The sequence below is a fragment of the Parasteatoda tepidariorum genome, chromosome 2 (genome assembly GCF_982258835.1).
Source record: "Parasteatoda tepidariorum strain Cologne lab strain chromosome 2, Ptep-v5.0, whole genome shotgun sequence".
In the NCBI taxonomy this organism is placed as follows: Eukaryota; Metazoa; Arthropoda; class Arachnida; order Araneae; family Theridiidae; genus Parasteatoda; species Parasteatoda tepidariorum.
This window is the reverse complement of record NC_141756.1, coordinates 124482860-124509612: the sequence shown is the minus strand read 5'-3', so window position 1 is coordinate 124509612 and position 26753 is coordinate 124482860. Positions and strand designations below refer to the sequence as shown.

The following is a 26753-nucleotide window of genomic DNA, read 5'->3' as shown; positions in this document are numbered from 1 at the left end:
CGTAAACAACGGAAAAAACAAAATATTCTGATTTTCGATGCTGAAAAATTATTAATTAGTGACTTTTCTCCCGAACAGTTAAACAAATTAAATACTGAATAAAATGTTTTAAAACTGCTATTGGAATAAAGCTAACAATCTGTATTAACACCTAAAACAAAAAGAATTTGCAATTAATGAGAATATAAATAAGTATTTTATGCTTTTTTTCGTAAATTGTCCTCACTAGCGGTAAATTCACATTTCTCGTAGCCTTGTAGCGCCATCTAATTTCCAGAACCAGAACTACAAAATCAAATGTAACAAAATTTTTATATGCTTTTAAAAATAATTCACAACCTAATTTTCCAAAAATAAACATTTTAGGTTCTGGCTAACAAGATTTTTAAATGTCGTGAAAAATTTCGAGACCCTTAGTACGCTATTTAATCTGTGTAACTGTTCGGCGGTTTTTAACATTACAGGTATACGGCTTTAGGACCACCTTAAACAAGCCAAATACGGTTTTTACTCGAAGTAATCTTCTTTACGAAAGCTAGCGCTAAGCTCACTCCATCCTGCTTTCAATTCCTTTTAGCGTCCTTCCAATTTAGCGTCATTTGCTCTGCTGTTTTCATATTTCGTAATCTGGCAATCTTATTATGAAAATATTTTAAATCATTCTTATGTTTTTATTTCAGTGTTGTCTTATTCCTCTGTGGTTGTCTTTTTCTGTGGTATAGCAGAATCCATAATTATTGCGGTTTTTATCAAGTACTTAAGACTTTAATGAAATGATTGCTTCACAACATACTCAGTTTACATAGTATATCTACCAAATAAGTTTTATTTGAGTTCCTCCTAGTGCTGTTAACATGATACCTGAATTGAATTTTAATTCTTCTGATTTTCCTAACACATGGAAAGATGACATTCGTATGAATTTTTTGTTTGCTCCTTTTCGGGAAAGATTTATAAATCCAGAAGGTTGGGATGGGAAAATGAATTTTTGGACGACTACCATACAGGAACTTTGCATTAAAAGTCAATCACCTTTAATATCTCAAGTTTCCTTATGTGCTGCATTACACAGAAAAGGGAAACAACCGCAATGTCTCGATGTTGTTCTGGATAATATGTTCAGGTACTATTTTTTCTTCATTTGTCAATTTAGGTGTATCAGGGCGGATTTGTTGGCCACTCTTTCTGTATAAGGTGAGCCCACTTTGCTACCACAATAAGAACTGATAGTACAGAAAAATGAAAGGGACAGTTTTCCTTATTGTGATTTATAGCGGAATAATCGCCAAGTCTTGCTATCTTGCTGGCAGCGTTCCGCGTTAAACTGGAAAAAAATTTGACAGAAAGGGACCAACTCGAAAAGTTTAACTCATATTCACCCTGGGCAAACATCTGCATGTTTTTTTTTTTTTTTTAAATTACAAGTTTAAAGTATATTTGGCACTCTGGTGGTTGTAGTTGGTGTAAAGATCACAATACAGAAATATCCTTGAAATGAAAAAACATACATGCCTTGTCTGGGGTTCAAACCCAGACAAGGCAAGGTATGTACACAAACCTAGATTTTAAAAAAAATTATGCTATCCAGCATATACAGTGACCTCTCATTTATGTGAGGGGGGGGGATAAGCATGTAAAAGTCAGGGATGAGATTTTTCCCCTTTGTCTCTCGAATTTCAGCCTTTTTATCAAAAACTCCAATTCTCTAAACGTTTCTGTTTTTTTTTATATATATATATATAAATAATCTTTTTCTGAAAATCCATTAAGATTGAGTCCTAGAATGTGAAGATTGGATCATTGGACCAAAAGTTAGTCCGTTTTATTTTTTTGCTCACTATTCATACATGATCCATGAAAATGGTCAGTTACTTTAAACAGGATTTGTGCTCCGGAAAAAATCTGGATTTTTCGCTAACAGTGATCCGGAAATCAAAGGTCCAGGCTTTTCAAAAAATCATTGATTAAGGAAGTTTCCGGAAATTAAATTTTCAAAGGTGGAGCTTAAAAACACAATTTATTTTATTTGTTTGTAAGTGAGAGCCAGATACTTTATAAACTTATATTCATGATTAATATTCATTTTTATCAGTAAATAGTTATTATAATTGTGAACTCAAAAAAGAAAGGCATATTTGTAAATTTTAATTACTTCTCCAGGTCATCATAGGTGAAATATTGAGAAAAAGGAAAGAAACCTTGTTTAAATTTTTTTCTAATTTTTCCATTTAACTGGGTTTTTTTTTAACTCAAGAAATTTTCCGGAATTTTAACATGGGCTCACAATCTGTTTAAAGAACTTTGGGATTATCAGGGCTCTGTTATACTTAATAAGATATTTAAATCTTTGAGTTCAGCATAAAAAGTAATGCCATAATGTTGAATTTTATTATATTTTTATAGGCAAGGACTCATTCTTAGTGTTGATGAATTTAACAAAGCAGCGAATCTGAACCAAGGATGGCTTCGTTGGGGCTTGGATGTTCTTGTTCAAAAACCTGTTGTCTGGGGTTTTTCTTCTGTTCAAAGCTTACTGAGTTGGTCTAAAAAAGATGCAACGTATGTTGTGCTTTCTGTAGTGAAAGTATGTGAAGGTTTATTATATTACTGTATTGGTTATTGATATTAATTTATATGTATTCTTACCACCATGACAATTTATGAGTTAATACACATTTTTCACTGCAGAGAGTCGGCAATATAATGTATTAATGTAGTTACTTCAGACACAATTTCTAGTATTTCATCATAGCTACCAACTCTAGAGGACTTTCCAATAGACTACTAGATCTTGCCAGTTTCTCCTGATCTACTGGTTTGATTAAAATTCTCCTGGTTTTTGTACATTTTAGAAATTTCCCTGAAATTGAGTAAGTTTGATAAAAAAAAAAGAAAAAAATCCTTATTGAAATAGAATTTGTGTGCAGATTATTGCTGAATATTTAATTAAGTATTACTAATGCATAATGAAATTGAACCTCTACTATAGAAATCAGTTCAAAACTTTTTTTTTTTGTTCTAAAATGTTCAGTTTATTTTTATTCTGAACTCTCTTTCTAAATTTAAAAAAATCTTTGAATTAAATGTGTTTTAATATTCGAAATTATAAGTAAGCATAATACATAACATTTTAAGTGTGTTTAATATTTATCATAACTGTAAAATATTTCAGTTTCTCTATTGTGATAACTATAAAAATCCCTAAAATTTCCTATGTGTAAAATATTTAGAACATCATGCAAAAATTATCACGAAATTTATGTTATTTCGTAAAATCTACTGGATCTTTTTTCCTATCCTTGCTGGCAGCAATGATTTCATTTATTTCCATGTAAACATTATTTTAGATAATAACAGCAAAGAAGCAATTATTAAAAATAAAAATTCTAGGTATTTAGAATAACAGAAACAAAAAATATAACAATTCTAACCAGGGTTGCAAAAAAACCCTGGTTTTATTGGGCTTTCCTGGTTTTTCTTCATGTTTCATTGGGATTTTTTCAAAAGAGAGGGCAGGGATAAGTACTTTATTTTAAAAAAAGCTTATTTTAATATTAATAATAAGTTTAATTTTATGAATTGACTTAGCATATAGGTAGTTAAAGTGTAATTAATACAAATAAATTAGTGCAAAAGTCTGAAAAGTTTCTTCTTACATCTCGATACAAAATATTATATCTACTCACATATCACACATTTGAAACTTATTTTAACACAAGATTACTTTTTACTTATATTTTAATCTTGGAAAATATTTAAGGGGGGGGGGCGGATTTTGCATTGAAAGCGAATCAAAGGCACTGACTAATCAATGGCCTTACGGTCAAATCTAGCCAGCCAGGTGACTCTCCAGTCTCCAAACACAGTTTGTTTTTTCACAATAGGTTAATTTTTTTAGGTTAGACTACAAATGTGTTTCAATAGAAAAGCTTTTTAATATAAAGGAGGATAAAAAGTAAATCAATTTTAGAAAAACCCACTTTAGGGTGGATTTGACTGGGTAGGTGGATTTTTTTGCAACCCTGGTTCTAAATTAATGAAATTATTCAGAATTTTTCAAACAAGTATAAATTTTTTTACACACTGTATTAGGGATGTACAAATTAAATGCGACCATTCACGATTCCTCCAGAAATTCAGTAGTGATATCAGCACCATCATATGTGAATTTAAAAGAAGCCCGCTCATAGCTTGTTAAACAGTTTATACGAGAGCATTTAAAATGTGTGTGTAAAGTGATGTTGGTGATTTGTTCTTACCGTTGCATGCTTGTAACAGTCCCATCTCATCAGGGGTCTGTCTAGGGTAAATTTACTACCGTTTAGCGGTACCTTCACAAATTCAACTTTAAGAAAAATGGTGATTTCACAAAAAACATTTTTTTTTTTAAAAAAGAAGCACATTTTAAGATTTTCCTTCATGCCTTTTAAAACTTTAGAGTAAAATTGTCTTTTTTTATGAGTAAAGCAGTCGTAGTAGTAAATGATTGCATGCTATAAATTTATGAATTTATGTTTGAATATGTTTTTCTTGTTTTCAAAAAATCACTAAAAATCTTCATCCTTATTTATTCTTATAAATATTTAATTTTTACAACTACTCAGTATTAACCGAGTACAACTTCAAGACTTGTCTGAGCATGTTAATATTAAAAATCTGTTCTTTTATCTCAATATGCTAAATGTGTGCTGAGTACTTGGTAAAATACTAATTAAAATGATATTGTGTTGATTTTTTAATTTTCATAAATTATTTCTTAATTTTCACCAAATAGATACCTTAAAAAAAAAAAAAAGAAATCTAGACAGACCCCTGCCCATATTGCTATTAGCTAATGTGAAAATCTAGTTATTATTTTACTAATACATGGTTTTATTGTATTTTTAGTAAGTTTGTGCTTTCTAAAAGATACTTTTTGACATTCGATTTTTCTCTATCATGTCAAATTGTAGGAGAAGAAAATAGAACATTTCAACAAATTTTAAGAGGTAGATTCTTTACTTCCTAGGTTTATAAAAAACATTTCTATTCAGAATCTTGATAAAAAAAGTATTTTTTGAAAAATATCTCTATATATATATGTAACATAAAAAGCTTCAATTAATCTTTTTATGTTAGTTCTTTTCTGTAAATCCTTTTATTTTACTTTATTAATCTAATCGAAATGCTTTCTCACACTTTTAAATTCACATCCTGTCCTTAAATCCATTTTTGGCTCAAGCATGCATTTAATTAAATGCAAGATATTTTCCCCTTTGCTCTCTGTGGGAATTGCTCGACCTATTTGATAAGCCAATTACGAGTACTAAGATTTCCCTAAAACGAAGCATATTACGATTTACTTTGCAAGATTTTCCCTAGCATATAATCTAGGAGCACAAGTTTTCGTGACCACTTTTATGACTGCTCTCTGTCTAATAATTAATAAATAAGTTTTGTACCCTCCTTACCTGCCTAAGACCTATTTTAATCCTTCCACTTGGCAACGACGTTATATAATATATTTATTTTTTCAGGGTGGCCACCCACCTGGAAAACCTGGAATTATCAGGGAATTTTTTTTATACTGGAAAAAATCTAGGAAATTTGGATAAAAACATGGAAAAATCAAGGAATTTTAAGGAAAAGCTGGAAATTTTTTCTTTGATAATTTTTTTAATTTCACTAATTTAAATTATTTTCTAATTTTCTTTATTTAAATTATTTCATCTATTATACCCACTTTTTTTAGACGGAAATGTATTTCCAATCAGTTGAACTATCATCAACTGAGCGATACTTTGCTTGCATCAAAATTTGCTCCATTACAGCTCTCTTAAACTAAAATGCCACAAAAAATTCTTCCACGGTTGCTGAACGAATGTAGAAATCTTTGACCACTATGGGACTGTGCAATTTAGGAAAGATTGTGGTGGAGGTGGAAGAAGGGATTAGGATATTAGCTTCTGTTTTTAAATTCTGTCTTTAGGCTGAATCCATTCATGGCTCAAGTTTCTTGAATGCTTTTGTGGTAATTTTTTCTCCATGTTGACAAAATGTTTTTATATTTTTAACTTAATAAAATTCTCTAAAAATTAGTTAATTATAATTTAATAATAATGCTTTTGTATTCCCATTCAAAGAAATCAGTGAATTATTTTTTCTCAGCGAACCAACCGATCACACATTTTTTTACAATCACACATTTTCAGCAATGTTTGTCGACAAATTGTTACAACTGTTGCATTAATGCTAATTTTTTCTATTTCATTTTAACCTTTTATAACATATTTTAATTTTAAATAAAAGAGTTTTTTTTTTTAAGAACTAACTATATATTATTTAATTTTACTTTTTTGTTGATCAATATATGATTTTTGATTGAAAATTTCGTACCCAAAACATAAAAATAAAAAAATCTTGCCAAATTGTAAAAATAAATTTTTTTTTCAAGATGATATGTTAAAAGAAAACATTTTGAATAAAATATTTTATAATATAGACACTTTTCTTGTACACATCCTACACTTTATAAGAAAAAGGAAGCAAAAATCTGGAAATTTTAAGATTTTTTTTGGAAAATCAGGGAAATTTGAGTGACCACCCTGTGATTTTTTTTTTTTTTTTTAAGTCATGATTGTCTTCTCACTTATGCACCATCCCTTTTATGTACCTTTTTCATTTATATGACAGTTTTCAATGTTCCATGCTCCTTATATGGGAAAATAATGATAATTGTCGTCCGTGTATGCGTCGCTCTAAAAATAAATGTTAAATTTTGTGACGAAATTTTCCTTAGAATTGCCGGGAATTTTTTTTTTTTTTTTAAATAGAAGAAAAATATAGTCCATTTTTTCCCTTGGACTTTTTCATCCTTGTTTATCGGAAGACAGTTTTCCTACAATTTTGAGTAGGTTGTCTTATTTCTTACACTACTCACCTTGAAAACCCATCCATCTTTAAGGAAAGAACCAAATGCTATTTATTTACTTCTATTTTATGTAGCTGAAAAAAAAATTTCTTTTGTTTTAGGACCTTGCTGCTAAGCTTTTAAAACGATACAGAGATTTAGTTGATACAAAATGGACTGATACTGCTGTTTTCCTTGATACTTTTCGGGAGGAATGTGAGGATATCTGTCCAATGCAAAGCTTCAATTTAGCCTTAATTCAGTTACAAAATGATAGAAATGCTGTAGTCTTTGAACAAGATGGAAAAAAGGTGTGATTTTATTCATTCTATATGTAATTTAAATTGCTGCTTTATTATTTTTACAAATATCTGAATTACATACCTGCCAAGTCTCCTGTTTTTTAACGGAAACTCTTGTATTTTACCACTATCTCCTGTTTACGTGTATATTCTCAAATTTCTCAGTATTTTTTAAGAAATTTAAAAAGAAAATTTTGGGGATAAAATATCAACTGATGGCTCTGCCAGTACTGCAGCATGTTGAGTGTTAATAGTTTAAGTCAAGCCGTGATAGCTCAAGGGATAGAGCGTTCACTTTCCAATGAGGTGAACCAGGTTTGAATTCCAGCGATGACTGGTCAATATGAAATCCACATCCAGCCTGCACTGACCACAGTGCTGATGTAAAATATCCTCAGTGGTAGACAGATAACAGGTTAGAGTCCCCTTGCCGTCAGGCTGACTGTGAGAGGTTTTCGTGGTTTTTATCTCCATGTAACTCAAATGGGGATTAGTTCCATAGAGTTATAAATAAGAAGGAGTGGGCATTCATCCCCTTCCCTATTAGCGCGGGTGAAGTAACTGTCAAGGAGCGGCGGCCATGTTGGTATAACCAGAAACTTCACGGAGCCGCTCAGGTTTCAAGAAGAGTTAGGTTGTTCTTGACATTTTCTCTTATGATTGGAAAATTTCGAAAACGAGATTGAAATAGTTTTGTTTTTAACACACAACACCTTTTTTCATTCAATTTTTCAACATTACTTTATTTTCTTCCCAAAAAATAACGTAATAGCTCTATTTTACTACTGAATTAAAAAAAAGAACTTTACAGCAGTTTTCGGGAACTTAGGTTCCTTTATATTTTATCTAGGCATTAAAAGTAATATATTACTGTTATTTAAGGGGGCAGCTATCCAATTAAAAATTTATTCAAAGAATATCACTTTAAAACCACACTATTTTGAATACAAACAAAATAATATGAAAAGCACTTTTCTTTAAAGTTAGAATATTTAAAGGGAAAAATATTGGTTTGTGCTAAAAGAATAGCAATAATCAACATTAAGCCATTTGAATAAACACTTGGGTAATAAATCTAGTCCATAACCTACTGTTTATTACTAAGCAGAGAAGTCTAATTTGTTTTTCTTTTGGGAAGCACTTGATCATATGAAGTGTACAAAACTGTAATTTACAAATAGCAATGTAAAATAACTGAGTATTTATTTTTAAAGGTAAATACCCAGGTTATTTAATAAAAAGGAATATTTATTTTCAAATTGAGGTTTAAACTCCACTCATGAAATGCTCTGTCTTGTTCACAAAATACATGAAGTGGTGAGCAAATAAATGCCCAGGCATTATTATCTGTAATGAATGCTCTATAATAAATTAAAGATTTGACACAGCAATTGAAACGTTAGTAGAGGAAGGTGGAGGCTCAGATGAAACAAATTTTAAGGTTTTTAAGGATTTTTAAAAGATAAAATGAATACTAAAGCCTTTTTATAGCACATAGAAATCCTGCAAAATACAAGATTTAAATGTCAACACTTTGAAAATGCAATGAGTAAATATATAATTACTTGCTGCTTTTTAGGAAAGAAAGTTATGTTAATGGAATTATATTAAAAAAATAATTTAAATGACTTTTAATAAATACAATAGTTTAAATTATGTAAAATTGTTAAAAACCTCACACAATCTCTTCTAGAGCATTTTAGTAAACACAAAAGAAAAAACAAGATGGCCAAGCATCAAATTTATTGTCCACTGAAGTTAACCTATTTATTACTCTATGGCAGAGGTTGGCACCCAATTCTCTTGGCGAACAGTATTGATCCAGGAAACTCGCCTTGTTCCATCTTTTGGAAAACTAAATAGGAAAACAAAGAATAAAATATATTGCTATTAGTGTAAAAGCAATTAAGAAAGATCTAAACTCCAGGTTAACCCATTGTTTTACAAAATATCTTGTACTCATTTTTTAAAAGTTATTTTTTTATATTTGAATACATTTTAAGAAATCACCAGTTTTTGATCAAGAAATAGTTATTTCACAAATACAATGTTTTTTTTTTATATACACAATATTTTTAATATGAAGAAATTGCATATGCAGCAGATTATTAACATGAAATATCTTTTGTAACTATCCATTTTTTGAAAACATTCATAATATTTCTACATATTATATAGAGAGCATCAACTATAGGGTAAATAATTAGTATTTCATGGATGATATGCTGTTTTAAATGTATTTATTTTATAGCAGATTAAACAAAATATGAAAAAATTGCAGATGTAAAATATTTTTTTTCTTATAAATCTGCTTTGACATTTGAAGTTAAAATTCTATGAACAGATAGCTTACATGCTGAAAAAGTATTTAACAAAAGAAAATATTATTTGAAAAATAATTTTTGAACAGTTATTTTTTTCAATCACATTTTTCCTTCTTTATTTAGTGAGAAGAAATGCATATACATATACTTCCAGTGTGATATTATCTTAAATAACTTATATATACTCATGTTTTGAAAACAGTTTATTAATATTTGTAAAATATTATGTTGAAAGCATTTTCTTAATATGAAATTTTGAATGTTGTTAACAATTTAAATTGCTCTATGCACATCATTTTCTCTGATACAAATCTGAAAACCTTTTTGAATGCTAGATAGAGTATATATTAATAGAATTTTGCATGAAACAATTCAAAAGCAAGTATTAATTTTGAAATTTTTTTTCTTTTTTTTGGCAATATAAGAATGATATTACAGCATTTCTATTACAGTTTCAGAGCAACAGGTTAAGGATTGAGAATTTTCGTCTTTTGTCGAAAAAAAAAGTACTGAAACTTTCATGTTATACAGTATTTATTCAAGAAAAAACGAACACTTGTCATTAAAAGTTAATTTAGTGAGCAACGAAAATTAAGGATAAATGAACCCTTAATGTTGTTAAATATACACGATTTTGCAAAGTCTCAAATTGAACAAACAAGATCGTAGTTTACAAAACAAAATTTTACCTGTGAAAAGTGATGCCGGGAATTTTCTTAGATGTCCTATTTGTGCAGTTAACCGCAACACAGGAACCCATTACGTACTGATTTTTTTTTCAACAATAGACTAATTGCTAAAATAAAATCTATTAGTCAGTTTAACGAATCTTAAAACACATACAGCTCTAGTTCAATGAAGTTCGATTTGTTTTGGTTGTACCAATATAGCGGCGCGGTTGCAGTTAAGGCTTCACGAGTTTACGGGCATGCCGTCTCCTCCTATTTATTACTCTATGGTTAGTTCCATCAAAAATTCCAACACGAAGGCAAATATCTTCCAATACTTGATCCAGGAATTCCCTTGTCTTCTGGATTGGGTTCAAAATTACAAGACTACAGTTGAACATTATTAGCCGTAAACCCAAAATTTAGTCTCCTGTTCCATGACAGTTATAAAATAAAACAGTTTAAGTAATTATAAATAATGGTTTAAAAAAATCTTCTTTAGATTAAGTTTTATATACATATTTTTACTTTGCTAAATGTAAGTGCTTATATTATTTCCAATTCTTAGTTTCTCTTTTTGACTTACATTAGTATACATAATGTATCAAAACTTTACTTGTAGCCTAAAAAATGACGCTAGTTAATTCTCCATTATTTTATTTCTCCAATGTTGGCAGATATAAAATTACTTCCTCCTAATGAAATTTTTTTTCCCTTATAGGCTCTAATATCATTTATGATTCTAGATCCTGCAATATTTTACTATATTTTTTTTTATATTGTTTCATTACTTTATTAAAAATCTGGGTTGGAAAGTTTTGACTTTTGAAAAGTTTTGTTATCTTATTGATAACAAAGAATTTTAATGGCATGGTATTTTCATTTTATTTCTGCTAATTAAAATTTAAATTAAAAATTTTTATCTTAAAGCATTACATTTTTAAAAAAAAGAGTTATAGAAGATATTTGACTATATTGATCTAAGATAAAGGATAAAAATATGCAACGAAGACAGCTAGTGCACTTTGCTTCCTCTGGAAGCCGTCCTTAATATGCTGTGAAAGTCGGACAAGTTGTTCGGTTGTGTTGTATCCTTGTCTGAAACCAGCCTGTCTCTCAGAGATATGGCCACCATAGTCCACACCTGATATAAAAACTATGCTATGCACCTTTACCTGATATTAAATCTATGCATTGTGATTCGTATTCACGCGATTAAAAAATCGAGCATCTCAATTTCTATTCAAGTGGTTTGAAAAATCCAATATCGCAATTTGTATTTACGCGTTTTTAATACCCAATATCGTGATTCATACTAGTAGTTTGAAATCCAAGGGCACTATTCATAATCACGTGTTTTTAAAATCCGAAATCGTTTTTCATGCTCACACATTTGTAATATCAAGCATTGTGTTATTTTTAAACGTGATTTAAAAACTACATATTGCGTTTCATATTCAAGCGATCTAAGGATTCGTATTTGAACAATTCAAAAATTCAATATCGCAAGTTGTATTTCGGCGTTTTTAAGATCCAATATCACTATTCATATTCACGCTATTTTAAAGTCTAACATCGCAATTCTTGTTACAGATAAGTTTCTTGAATTAGTTACTCTAAATGTGTGATATATTTCGCATTTGAAGGTAATTTAATTATAAATGTTTGTTCAAGAAATTTTATTACATATGAAAAATGTATGGTTTATAAATTGTCAGTTTTTCACACATAAAATTTTCAGAATTTTTCAGTTGGTGCCGCAATCACCCCTGAAAATGGTATAACAGGGTTCCCGCGACCTTGAAAAGTACTTGAATTTCATTTTGATTTTCAAGAGCCCCTAGAAGTACTTGAAAATAATGCTAAATCCTTGAAAATTTCAACATGACCTTGAAAAATATCAGAAGCTCTCGAAAACCCCTATTTTCCCCGTTTCTGTGTTGAACTTCTCACATAAACCCCCCATTTTTATTAACTGAGCTTACTTTTTCCAAGTTTTGATGTGTTTTTCTTTATTAATTTATTCACTGATATGATCTGCTTTACTTTTTATTAATGATCTTGGATTTTCTTTCTTTATGATATGTGTTTTTAAAGTTGGTTATATCTGTATATTGATATCGTTACAATATTAACATTTTGTTTTAGTAAAATTTGATTTTCAGGGACTTAATTTGGTTCTTTCTTCAATCATATTTTACCACAGACATTCAAAAATTATTTAGCATACTTATTAATGCTAGCATTGTTCTTTACATGTCATATAAGACATAAAAGATTTTACAAGTAAAACTCTTTTAATAGTTTTAATTGGTATGTTTTCTATTTTCTTTACTTTAGCTGTAGATTTGTTATAAATAAGTTTAAGTATACTTTGTTCTTATTTTAGTGTAGATTGTTTGAAATGTTCCTCTTTTCTTCATGACTTGTTCGAATCTTTGCTTATTCCAGGGCTGATTGTGCTCCAGGAAAAGTCTGGATTTCCGGATTTTTCACTAACAGTGATCCGGAGATTGCAGGTCCAGACATTTAAAAAAATCATTGCTCTCAGAAGTTTCCGGAAATCAAATTTTCAAAGGTGGAACTTAGAAGCACAGTTTATTTTATTTGTTTGTAAGGGAGAGCCAGTGAGATACTTTATAAGCTTATATTCATGATTAATATTCATTTTTTATCATTAAGTAGTTCTTATAATCATAAACTCAGGAAAGAAAGACATATTTGTAAATTTTAATTACTTCTCCAGGTCGTCATAGGTATGTGTAAATGTTATAGGTATATGTAAAATTTTAAATATATTTTAAGTAAACTAAGAAATATTGAGAAAAAGGAAAAAAAATCTTGTTTAAATTTTTTTCAATTTAAACTTCTTTTTTTTTTAACTCAGGAAATTTTCCAGAATTTTGACTTGGGCTCACAATTCCTGTTATTCAGAGGTTGTATACCTAACTCAAAATAGGCCTTATGTAAAATTCAAATCTGGCATTTTTATGCATCAAAAATTTTATTCTTGACTTGATGTCACTTTTTTTTATGCTTAGGTTACTTTTTGAAATAAAGAGAGAGCAATGGGAGTCTTATTTTTTAGTACTATTATCTTCAAAACATTTTAGTTTAGAATGTTAAATTTTAGTCAATCTTTTACTAGAATTTTATTTCTTGAAAATTTTATAATTAGTCTTAAAAAGTACTTGAATTTTATTTTTAAAGTAGAGCATGAACATTATAATATATTCATGTATGTATGAGGTGTGCCCAGAAAGAAAGTACTATTTTGTTCATCTGCCACCACAGTTCGGTGAGCAGCAGTAGTTCCATAGATTTTAAGCGGGTTTTTCTAAATCGCTACTTACTTTCCGGGCAGACTACTTCTGTTGTTAGTTTTTTAAATTTAATGTTTTCATATTCACTGTCTTATATCTTTGTTCCTATAGGTAATAAAATTTAAAAAAGTAGATGAGAAGAAAGTGTTACCTCTCTCTCAAGTGGATAAAGGAATATTGAGGTAATATTATCTCGATTCTGAACAAATTTTTTAAGGTTTTCTTTATCAAAAATTTTTATATTTAGGGTATCTGCGCACCTGGAAAGTCATGAAAAATCATTGAAAGTCATGAATTTCGGTATTGAACAAAATTTGTCATGAAATCTTGTGATTTTAACAATTTTTTTTTTAAAAAAAAAATCATGGAAAGTAATGGATTTAGGTTGCCGAAAAATCTAATTTTTTGAAATGGAAGTAACCCCCCCCCCCAAATTTCATAATGTTTCAAATATCTGAATTTGTAACAAAATCCCCTCTAACAATCATATTTTATTGAAAAATGTTTTTATCATGTTCTTTAAAAATTATGGTGTTTTTTCAAAAAATGAAAGAAAAAGCATCATTTCTAGGGCGAATTATCTTTTGTGATTTCAGAATTTTTGTTATTATTTTTAATTTATTTTATCAATTTAAAATTATAGCTCAAACAAGCCAGTTCTTGGCAAATATTTTTTATTCCTAAATGATAATGGAAAAATCAGGAGTATTTCTTTCCTTTCCGATGAACAAGAAACGTATCTTAAAAATATAATTCTGCAAAAAAAAAAATTTTTTGCTTTTGTATTTTTTTAGCTATTTTTTTGATTCAACACTTTCTTTACTCTGTTTTTTAAATTAAAAATCTATAAATATGAAAATGCAGATTATAACAGTTTTGGTTATACCTATCATTTCAACTAATGTTATAATGATTTTTTAAATTGATTGTTGTGTTTTTGTCAAAGAAAATAATAACTTTGTTAAGTCATGAAAAGTCATGGGTTTGAAAATCGAAAATATAGCACCCTGTATATTTAATAGAAACTTCATATTTTAACGTAAGTGCGATTATTAAATAATGATGAATGACTATTCGTTGACTCTGCTGCGTCTCCCCGCCATTGTTTTTGTAAGTTTTGAATTGAACTTTCTTCGATTTTTAAAGACTCACAGTTTTACCCCTCCCCTCACGCTTGGATAAAAAGAAATGCACATCATTGATTTAATGGTCTGTAGTATTATTTATCATTCTCATAGGTGCCAACTCTACTGGTTATTATCACACTATTATTATTAGTGGTTACAAGTAAAAGTCGTAATAATCTTTTAATAATAAGCTTTTTCCTAACTTTCAAAAATTATCATATTTTGCTTTGATTCAAAATATACAAAAAAAATAATAAATATAATAAAAATAATAAAAAAGCAAAAAAAGGATTAAGTATTACTTTTTTATTTAATTGTAAATTCAAATTCATACATATTATTAATATTATGTATATACCTATACAGAATTTAGTAGTAAAACCCCATGAAATTGCGCCAGTTTTATTTTTGTTAATGTTATAGATATTGTATTTCTGATTCCGGTATTGGGTAGTTGACACTTCTGCAAAGTGTCAGTATGTGAGTTGATCCTTATGGAAGAAATTTTTTTGACATGTTTACAGCTCTTCATTGAAATCAAAAGTGATTGCTTTATAGTGTTTGTAAGGCCTTTTGTGTTTTGTTGAAAGTTGGTTGCAATATTTTACTTTGCTGCCAACTGTACTGGATTTTGCCAGTTTCTCCTGGTTTACTGGTTTAATTAAAATTCTCCTGGTTTTTGTGCGTTTTAGAAAATTCTCTAACATTCTTGAGTAAGTTTTCTTTAAAAAATCCCTATTGAAATAGAATTTTTGTACAGAAATACATAATGACGCGAACCTTATTTATAGAAATCAGTTCAAAACTTTTTTTGTTACAAAATGTTTAATTTATTTTTATTCTGAACTCTCTTTCTAAATTAATGAAAGAAATCTTTTAACTATCTTTGATGAATTGAATGCCTATTAATGTTCCAAATTATGAGTATACATAACATTTCAAGTATGTTAAATGTCAATCGTAACATTAAAATATTGCAGATTTTCTATTTTGATGACTATAAAATTCCCTATGTGTAAAACATTTACTGCATTATGCAACAATTATCATGAAATTTATATTATTTTGTAAAATCTACTGGATTTTTTCCTATCCATGTTGGCAGCTATGAATTTTCGTAAATAACTACTTTTAATATAACAATTTTACGATTTCGTGAGTAACACAAATATGGTACTCAAGATACCTGCTTTTACCTATGCTTTAAATTTTCTACAATCATAGTTACTGATGGCAAAAATAATTAGTTTTATAATTATTGACAATCCAATATCAAGGTTACTATCCCTGTGGCGGAATTTGATCGATCTATCTGCGACAAAACTCTAATTCACTAATATCTTTCTGCGAGATACTTTTAATGATAACAAGCATATATGTTACAAATTTCAAAAGCGCTGTGTTTACAAAAAACAACCATTTAATTTTTTTTTATAACACATGTAATAATTTTTTATTCTGATATTACGGGTGATATTTTCGCATTTTTTTTGGGGGGGCACGCAAATTATTTTGCCTTTTCTAAGTATCACAATAAAAAATCGTGAAATCCGTAGTAGTAATTGCCGGGGGGAGATAGACGACGAAATAATGCGAAATAATGCGAATCGAATCAAATGCGAGTTTCGCTTTGAGGTTACGTTGTTGTAATAATTAATATCGCATAAAAATTATCGGATTTAAAAACTGGAGAAATCAATAGCAATAACTGCCAACAATTCCATAGAATTATTGCCTTGAAAAGTAAATACTCAAATGCACAATTTGAATTTTCCATATTGTTCCAACTTTACCCCAATCATAGTATAACCCAAATTAATTAATTCAGAACTTAAATTTTATATATTCTCAATCACATTTCGTGTTGAAAAAGCATAACTATCAAATATGATTCTAATACTTCATAATATACTAATTCTAAGATGCCGCTTTCTATTGTAGCAAAATTATCGACTTTAATTGTGTTCACCTAATATTAAAAATCTAAGCTAAATAATTAATTTAAACTTGATTTATTTTTAATTAAATAAAGCTTTAAAGTAAATCTTTAATATTTTCTAATAATATTGTTTTTAAATAATTAAAAAATTTAGCAGGATAATTGCAACAGCAATCTCATTATGAATCTTTTTTATATAGTTTTCCAAAGTGTTTTATATCTTTAAAAAAATTTATTGCTAATTTGGTTTGTTATAGATAATTTTATTTTTTTTCTTTGTTAAAAACTATAAAAATATTTTTTAAAATTATTTATTAATTTTTATTTGATAAATAGTTAGTATAATATTGTCATTTTAATTATTTATTTGTACAAATAAAATGCTGATATGCATGTTAAGTAACGCATGGTTTCGTAATGTGAAAAACAAAATGTAAACTTTTTTATAATATAAATTGTTTAATTTGTTTTTTATTATTTTAGCCTTAAAAGTGCCAAAGACACTCTTATAAATGACGTTGATGAATTGGAAGAGAAAATTTTAAGGTAAGTTTCCTAAAATTAGTAAAAAATTGCAGAGAAAAATACAAGGTATCTGCGTGCCTGGAAAGTTATGGATTTCAGTATTGAACAAAGTTTTTCAAGAAATGTCATGATTTTAACTATTTTTTTAAAAAAAAAATCAGGGAAAGTCATGAATTGCCAAATAATCAAATTTTTAAAATTGAATTTACCCTCCACCCTCTCCCAATTTCATGTTGTTCCGAATATCTGATTTGTAACAAAATCCCTACTCATAGTCATATTTTATTAAAAATGTAAAATTTTTTTATCCTGTTCTTTAAAAGTTATGGTGTTTATTCAAAAAATGAAAGAAAGAACGTCTTTTCTAGAGCAAATTTTTTTTTTAAATTCCAGTCATTGGCGATTATTTTTATTCCGAATTCAGAACAGACAAATCAAAAGTAATTCTTTCCTTTCGGATGAACAAGGAAAGTAACTTTAGAATATAATTCTGCAGAAAAAAGAAATTACTTGCTTTTGTATTTTTTCAGCCATTTTATTTCTTCAACTCCTTATTTACCCTGTTTTTTAAGTTAAAAATCAATAAATATGAAGATGCAGAGTATAACAGTTTTGGTTATACCTATCATTTCAATTAATGTTGTTATAATGCTTTTTTAAATTTACTGTTGTGTTTTCGTCGGAGAAAATGTTAACTTCGTTAAGTCATGAATTTGAAAATCTAAAATGTAGCAGATATACTTTTATCCAGATAAGAACACTTAATAGAATTTTTAATGCTAGTTTCAAAAATGTCAAGACTATTTTTATCAGGCTTGGCAAGTTTCTTACATAGTGAAGGAAGAAAAAAACTGCCCAGAAAAAAAAAGGTTTCTTCTAACTCAAGTGAGAGAAAAAGAAAAATTATTTTAAGTGAAAAAATATCAATTATTGACTTAAAAATTTAAACAGTTTGCAATTGTTATCTAGTTGAAATAATAATATTTCCAAGTCATTTAAGAAATCATAAATTAAAAAGCTAGGAAAGAAAAATAAATTTAATGAATTTCTTTGGAAGTTGAAACTACTGTAGCCTTTTTTCATTGTTTTTACATAAGGAAGTATAGTAGAAATTCATTTTACAATTATGTAAAGAACTTTCAAAATATTGTAATCAAATTATTTATTATTGTAATATACTGCAAATCACGCATTTTATTTCATGATTACAAGCAGCATACTTATTCCCTTTATCTTAAGGTGTCTTGGAATCACGAAAAACTTTGATGAATCCCTCGGACTAACATAGGGAGGTGTTTTTATTCCTCTCAAGTTGTACAGTTAAGTCATCAATTTAGTCAAAATTCACAACACCCCCATTTTACACTCTTTCTACACTGGGAAATGGGACCATACCTTACTTCAGAAAAGGGCAAGAAAGGGGAAATTCTTGTCATAACCAAAAAGCAGAAATTTCTCATTTTTTGGAGTAATAAACCATTTTTCTTTTCATAACAGCTAAATTAAATTTTGCGAAATCTTATTATTTTAATAAATGTAAAATTATGTATTTTAATTTAAAAGAAACAACTTAAAAATATATTTTCTTTGTTTCATTATTCACTTTTTAAATTTTACTCATATATTCTGTAAATGTCATGCCAAATAAAAACAAAAATTTATTTAAATTCGATAGATATCAATTATGCATTTTATTGATATTAAATATAAATTTTTTTTAAAAAAAAGTTACTGTTACTTTATACAATAACTGTTTCAGAAATGTGAAAAGGCATGTGATTCTTCCGGTAATTGGCAGAATTCTGCGAATCTCAAGACAGTTGATTCTCTTATCAGTCACTTATTTTCCAACAAAAATTCCGCTAATCTAACATTTAAGTTTTATTACTTAGGTAAAATCAATTTTAACATATGCTTGTGAAACCTGGACCCTATCTTGTACGAATGAGGCTATGTTGGGTACATTTGAAAGAAAGGTTTTGAGAAGTATTTTTGGAGGAATTCAAACAAATGGTGTGTGTCTTAGAAGATCAAATCTATCGCTTTATTACTCCCATAATGAACCTGACATTATTAAAGTTAATAAACGACAAATAATAAAATGGACAGGCTGTGCTATCAGAATGGACGGAGACCGTACCACAAAGAGTTTTCTATGCCAGACCCGTTGGCACACGAAAAAAAAAGGCAGGCCGAATTCGAGATGGATAGATGGCCTAGAAAAAGACCTTTTGTTCTTAAAACTAAAATCTGGAAAACACTTGCAGGAAAAAGGTTATCCTGGAAAAAACTTCTTGATTCAGCCAAGTCCCACCCTGGGCTGAAACCATTGATGAGGATGATACTTATGTAAAATCTGGTTAGCGAGACATTTATTGCACGCATACTGGCACCCTCTTTTTTCTAAGTTCTCAATCACGTGGCATGACTTTTTACATAGATTTTTTAGATGAAGAGCAACTTTGGATAAAATTCAAGAATACGAGACAAAAAAAAAAATTTGTAATAATTCGGGTAAAACTAATGAACTACTAAGGCATGTGTAAAATTGATTATCTCAAAAGATTGTTCACTCGAAAAAAAAAAAAAAAAATTTTTTTCCTTTTTTTGATAATGAGTAGCAATTTTGTTGTCCGAATTTAACCAAAGAATCAGTGTGATGCCCCTTTTTTATTTGGTTACAATTAGATTGACAGGATTGCCACTCCACATGGTGATCAGGGAATTTTTATTTTACAAACTGGGAATTTTTGTCTTTTAAAAAATAGTGACCAATCAAAGCATAATCTACGGGATATTTCAGCTATACTAAACTATTTCATTTACTATAGCATTATTTAAGTATGTTCAGCTGTTTTTCCAGCAATTAAAACTAATAAATAAAGTTAGCTCAATATAGCTCACACAAGAGCACAGTAATTGTTGTTTCCTCTTAATTTATTGTGTATAATATGTACTGGAAGAAATAAAAACAGGGAATTTCTCCTGTTATCTTTACAAAGAAAGGAGAGAAAATGATACTGCTCTTGTGAAATAATTCGGACAACGGCATCTTTTGATCTTCCAGACAACAAAACTTCTCGAGTTGAAATGACAATGCCCTCAATGCTTCCTCCCCATTTCTTTCATTTTCTTATCAATTTGAGGACTGTGTTTATCACAGCTGGGGTAAAAAAGAGAACAGAAGTATAATCTTTGAGGTATTCCTATCAATGAAACATTTATTCAGACACTTGATAGATAATCAATCATGAATGATCAACTCCATAGGTCCTCATGACTTACAGGCATGCATTGCTTTTTTTTTTCTTCTGTGAATCATGGGAGATTTACTTTAAAATTATTTACTATAATATTATTTAATTATATCTATATATTTGAAAATATTCTAAAAACAATTTATGGTGTTAAGCTTAGTTATTAGGGTACGCTCCCGTAAACGAACAATTTTTTTGGATTCCAAGAGTGCCTGCTTAATTGAAGTTTCACTGTATATAATTCAGGGTGCGTACAGACTCCTTAGAAACTCCTTGGAAATAAAAAAGTCTCCAAGGAGTACTTGGAACTACTTAGATTTCCAAATTAGTCCTTAGGAACTCCTTAGATAATTGCTTTGCATAGATGAACTTACCTAAGTTCGCTGATGAATTTGCTGTCCAAGCTGGGAAACTAAATGATATGCAGTGGTGCAAGTGCTTCGCCAATTGTGGAAACTTGCTCCAAATTGAAGTAGTTGGCTTAAATTGCTCCAAAAAGGATATTTTTCCCTGGGTATCGTGAAGTCACAATTTTGCGGCAACCAAGCTACTGCCATGTGGGTTGCTCTGGATTCAGTGGGAAGGATTCTTGCACTTTCATGTGCAACTCTGCTTTATTTTTCAAGATATTCTCAATTTCAGGCTTCATTTTCCAGTCTCTGAAATGGAACCGAAACTTCGCTCGAATTTTCGGGGACCAACTAAACATTGCCAAATTTTAATAGCAAGAGAAAATTTTATTTCTCTTGTTAATTTCATAGTTATTGAAGTGCTATCAACTTCGTCAATGGCAAGCTAATGGCCTTCTTGCGCTATTCTATTTATAGATTAGTACCATGACCTTTGAATTAATTTGAGGGACCATTCACTAAGTACATATTTTCATGTTGATCCTCAGAGCAGTCAAGAATCACAAAGCTTCATAACCTCAAAATTTCCATCTCCCCTTTATTCATCTAATTTAATAAAGATAAAAATTAATGTTTCTTAAACGTAATTTTTTTTTATCTGAGGGACCATCCTCTAATTGCATATTGTATTTAAACATTGATTTTACTTAATTGTTTTTTTTTTAAATAATAATTTTCTGTTTTTTACTTATTGCATTTTATTATTGTATTATTACTTTAAAAATTTTCGGTGCTCTTAATTTGTTCAAGGAAAAAACTTTATAATATTTAGAGGCAAGCATGAAAAGAGGGGCTTTCAATATTTTGAATGCAGCAAAAAATCTTATATTTTTTCGATTTGTCATTCAGAAATACTTTAATTCATCTCTTAATGATTTAAAAATGATCTTTGATTTAAAACAATTGATGTAAAAAATTTTAATTATCACAGATTTGTGAAAGATTATGAGTGTAGGGACAATATAATAATTTACTTCTGACAAATTTTTTCAGCTTCAATACACATTGAATTTGCATTTAGAAATTATTTAATTTTTTTTAATCATTTCATTAATGAAATACTGTACTAGGTAACCAATTTTTATAAAAATTTATTAGGGGCCATTCACTAATTTACATTTGTAATAAAAATTTATTAAAGTTTTCTTAATTTGCTTAATTCTTTACATATTTTTATGAATTCAGTTTGATCAATATTAATCTTGTTAATGTTTTGTTGAATATGCTATTACCAATAACATTTATTAAAATTTTTTAAAAAAATACACTCAATTACCTTAAATAATAGTTAAATTAATTAGAGTCTTGAATTACCTTTTGCAGAATTAAATAAAGAATTATTAATTTAGAAAACAGTATGAGCCACGCAATATCGAATTTATTTAAATTTCTTTTGCCAAAAGCTCTTCTTTTTCTTAAATAAATATTTTGGCTATATTAAATTAACTCTTAGGTCGTTTCCAAACTGAGACACCATTGATTCACTTGCTGTATGATGAAATGGTGTCTCTAGTTAAGGCATTGTTAGGGCGTTTTTTAAAGAGTTCTGCTTTTCTTAGTTTGTCAGGAAAGGACTTAAAATCATTGGATGTAGAAAACGCAGATATTTGGCTTAATTCAAATTTAATAGATGTTGGACTAGATACCACAAATGTGATGACATCCTTATCTTCTTCAGAAAAAAATTCTATGTATATAGGTGCCAGGTCTATGGCATTTGCAAAAAAGTTATTAAAAGCATTGCCTCTTGAAAATAGGTTACTGTTCCATCTTAAAGTGTTGCATCCTGTAATGAGAATGGAAGACACTTGCCATGTTTAGCCGCTTGCACCACTGGATATGACTTAGCTGTCAAAATCTAGCAGTTTAGGAAAACTTTTAAAAGAATAAAAATTGAATTGCAGAGTTAGAAGAGGAAAAATAACAGCAAATAATTTAACATGTAACAAGCAAACTTAATTAATAATTTGCTGTGATTTTTTTTTTGTTGGTATAAAATGCCTTAGATTTTCTTATGTATTCAAATTTAAAAATATAAGATTGGTAGGTTTTTATGTCAATTCTTAACATCTGTACTTTAACAAGATTTATTAAAATATTTGAAATTAGAAAATTTATTTATTCATCAAAGTAATAACTTAATTTATTTTTCTTGACGAAGTTTGACAAAGTCAAAATTTATTTCAAAAGGGATAGAAACTAAATTCAAAATATACAGTTTTGCAAGTTCCTTATAATAACTGCTTTTAAATTTTTTAAAAAAAAACTATCTTTTACACAAAGTTTTTAAATTTTTGATAAGTCCTTAAAATTTTGGACTCCTTGGATACTCCTTGGATTTCTTCTTCTGATCTCTGTATGAACCCTGATATATTTTTAATACAAATTGTTTTTACATACTGAATCATATAATCATAATTTATGAAGCAAACGTATGAATTTTTAAACATAAATTTTTATTCACAAATTAAATTACTGAATTTTCGTTTTCAAATCAATGGTTTATTTTATAAAAAAAAATTTTTTTTTAATTCATTCAATTAAAAGCTAAACAACTTTAGAGCTTTTTTTTAAAAAAAAAAAAATTTGACTTGAAAATCATGAGAAAACTTAAAAATTTTGTTTAGGAAATAAAAACTTATAAGTTTTCAAATAAGACTGTTAGAGCTAAGATTTTTCCCCTCTCATTTTAATAGTTTACAATATTTTTCTAAGGATTCACTAATATTTAGAGAAAAAAAACTAGTTTTATTATTTTGTTTATTTATTTTTGTTAAATAAATCAGTTTTTGATAAATGAATTAAAAACCAAATTACTAAAAAATAGATTGACGTCAAAATAAAGTTGCGATAAAAATTTAACCATTTAAAATAATTCTAGCATTTTGAAATAATCAATATTTTACCAAGCTACTCATTTTTTGTATTTTTAGATAATTCTCTATCTTTCAACACCCAGTAAACAGAAAATAGTATAAGTATACCTAATTCATCTAGATATAAGTGTGCATATAATAAGTATAATATAATCAAAATGCAGATATTTATAATTTGATTATATTTTAAAATTCTATATAAAATTAAAATAATACAAAAACTGTTATTTTCTCCAAAAAAAATTTTACTTTTTTGCAGTATGTTAATCTTTTTTTCTTTTTAAATTGACCTATTAATTTATTAGTTATCATTTAACAACTGTGTTGGTCAATTTTAATTTCGACCAATTGTTCCGGTGTCCTGGTAGAAATAGGTTTTTTCCGGATAAAATCCCGACCCTGATTTTATCTAGTAAAAGCGGTAAAAAGTTATAAACCTTTGTACTATTACAAAAATGCTCTAGCCTCTTGTTTGGATTCATGCATAAAATTAGTTATAGCTCTATTTGTCTTAAAATAATAATTTCAAAATAAAAAAAAATATTCTACTAGTTTACACTAATTATTGCATCATTAACTGTGGTACATTAGTCATAATCCATATCATCAGAAAGAACGCTTTCACATTCTCAGTATAATATTTTGTACCTATACTATATTTTTTAAGTCCCAACAATGACCAATGATAGCTTCATCCTGAAGTGCAAGAGAAAAATATTTTCTTCATAGTTCTTCTTTCTTTTAAAGGTGGTATCTCTTATATATGAGATTCCTTTTTCAATCTTGTTTACAAAATAGTCAATTAAATCATTATGCATCTGTGGCCAGATCTACTCTATCAGTTAAAAAGCACTTTGTATCCTCCATACCTTTTTTTTCTTCTGATGATTAGAGCGAATAATAATAGAAACTCTTTTTCAAAGTCGTATTTTCAGTCTGCTATCACTTTTAATGTAGTGGAATTCATAAAAAAGAAACTTATTTTTAAAAAAATACATATTTACCTGATTTTGTTTTCTCTTTGATTTACGAGGGGGTGGGAAAATGCATTGCACATGCATATCAGTGAACTGAAGATAAAAGAGTAAAATATATTTATCTATTTGTCATCGATTAATAAAAATAAAATCTTTTTCTTTTGAATAAATTCTGATTCTTTGGAAGTGCAGTATCATTTGCAAGTTTTTCTTGATGTGGAATCACATCTGCTTTAAATAAAAATCGCGTTTTTATAAAAATAAAGGAGAATTGTTAATTTAAACATACGATTATTTTATGAAACGTATTGCAGTTTTGTTTTCCTGATTCCACGACGTTTGATTTTTTTTTCTTTTCAAGATAAATTTCGCACTCAATAAATTAATTCTTTTTTTTTTTTTCATAAATTTTATCATTAGGGTTTTTTTTTTAATTCAGTTGATCTTTTTAATTGTGCCTTGGTCTGGGTTTTAATATTTATGCTGGTGTCTTTTTTAACTATCGTTTCCGGTTCAATATTTTCAAGTGTTGTTTTTATTTAGATTAATAAGTTTTCCTTTTATTTTATCCTTCCCCCCTCCCTGTATAATTAAGTATGAAATATATTGCGTTATTTAATCATTTGTTTTGTTTATATTAGTTAATTTAGCTGATGGTTTAATTAACAGCTGAAAAAAATATTAAACATGGGTAAAATTAATAAAGACATGTCGATTATAGAAAGCGGACAGATCCTCTTATCTGAGGCTAAGTCGAGGATAGTAGAATATTTAACAGCATTGGAAGGTACCAAGGAGAAACTTAATTTGTTAATGCAGGAACCTTCAAAAAAGTGTAAAAAATAAGATATGTTATTAATGAACAAAATTAAAAATTCTTGTTATTAAATTCTTGTTTTAATTCTATTTATTAAATATGCTCCAAATCTTTGTTTTGCTGCTCCAAAATTGCTTTTTTGTTGCTCCAAAGATGCTCCAAAACCATGTTTTGCCACTTGCATCTCTGTTTGTGCAATTGTATAATCGTTTGCTGCTGAATTTAATTAGAGAAAAAGAGTTTTAAAAAAAAATTGTAACACTTTGGCGTTCGGAAAGAATAACTTTCTGTTGTCCCTTATTTTAAAAACTGTCATACAAAGACTAATATTTAGCTTTTTAATTTGCCTGAGACTACTCGTGATATTAAACTGGTGATAAATTAAATGTTTTTTACACGTAAGAAAAATTAAAATTTCAGCTTCAGACTTGTGTATTATGTTTTGTTTTAGTTCCTTGTATTTATTAATGAAATAAAGTATTTGTTGATTTTTTCCGAAAAAAAATTGGTAAAGGAAGCAGTTAACAGTCTTATTCATAGTTATATTTTCTCCATAATCCCAGGTATAATGACCTTTTATAATATCTCTCATTCAGGAAATATTTTCTAAATCCAGTTTCTTGTGAAGGTTTCTAGCAATGTTCTTTCTTTTTTTTTTCTTCTTTCCCTTGATTATCTGTTTTGCCTAAGTGTGCATTTGTCACAGATTCGAATCCACTACCTCGAGTTTTTAACAGGATTCATTGACTTTCAATGTTAGTGATAAAAAAAAACTCTCCCAAACAATGCAGAATTTGCGCTGAATTTGTTTAAGTCTGCTTTGTTTTTGTCGACTTAACCAAATTGGAGCCCAGGGCAAACATTTCTTTGGGGGCCCCCTCTGCTTACCAACTTCAGTAATAAAGTACCGAACTTTATGGTGGTATGTAAATTTTTTACCTCATTATAGATATATAACAAGAAAAATTATTCGAACCTAAAATAGCTATGAAGCCCTTTCCGATGATCAGATGACATATCGTTCTGTCCATTTTATTGAGTTTCTGACAATTCTATATCCATCATGCCGAGTGCAGTTTTCTGATTGTTGACTTTGTCACCTAGCTGGGGAAAATTCATATTCTTGCTGACATTGGGGTGAAATTTTTGCAATGATGAAGGCTCAATTAAGCCAATCAGAAGCCTGTATTTCTGTAAACATATTGCGATATATATAAGAATACGTTCTTTTAACTGGCCAAATTTGTCCATTGTAACTGTGATTTCCGCCCTAGAAAGCCATGGATTTACGAAACATAGATTGTGTTCATATTATAGAT

The 26753-nt window shown here is 28.4% G+C and overlaps 1 protein-coding gene across 1 annotated transcript in view; it reads left to right on the top strand.

Annotated features, from left to right (window-relative positions):
- The first annotated feature begins 462 nt into the window (after window positions 1-462).
- Window positions 463-26753, top strand: part of LOC107445901 (charged multivesicular body protein 7) — a 54240-nt gene continuing 27949 nt past the window's right edge. Inside the window, exons 1-5 of the mRNA XM_087158276.1 lie at window positions 463-1123; window positions 2404-2584; window positions 7012-7200; window positions 13618-13688; window positions 17056-17118. Of these exons, the coding sequence (XP_087014402.1) occupies window positions 855-1123; window positions 2404-2584; window positions 7012-7200; window positions 13618-13688; window positions 17056-17118 (773 nt within the window). The 5' untranslated portion in view covers window positions 463-854. The remainder of the gene's footprint in view (window positions 1124-2403; window positions 2585-7011; window positions 7201-13617; window positions 13689-17055; window positions 17119-26753) is intronic.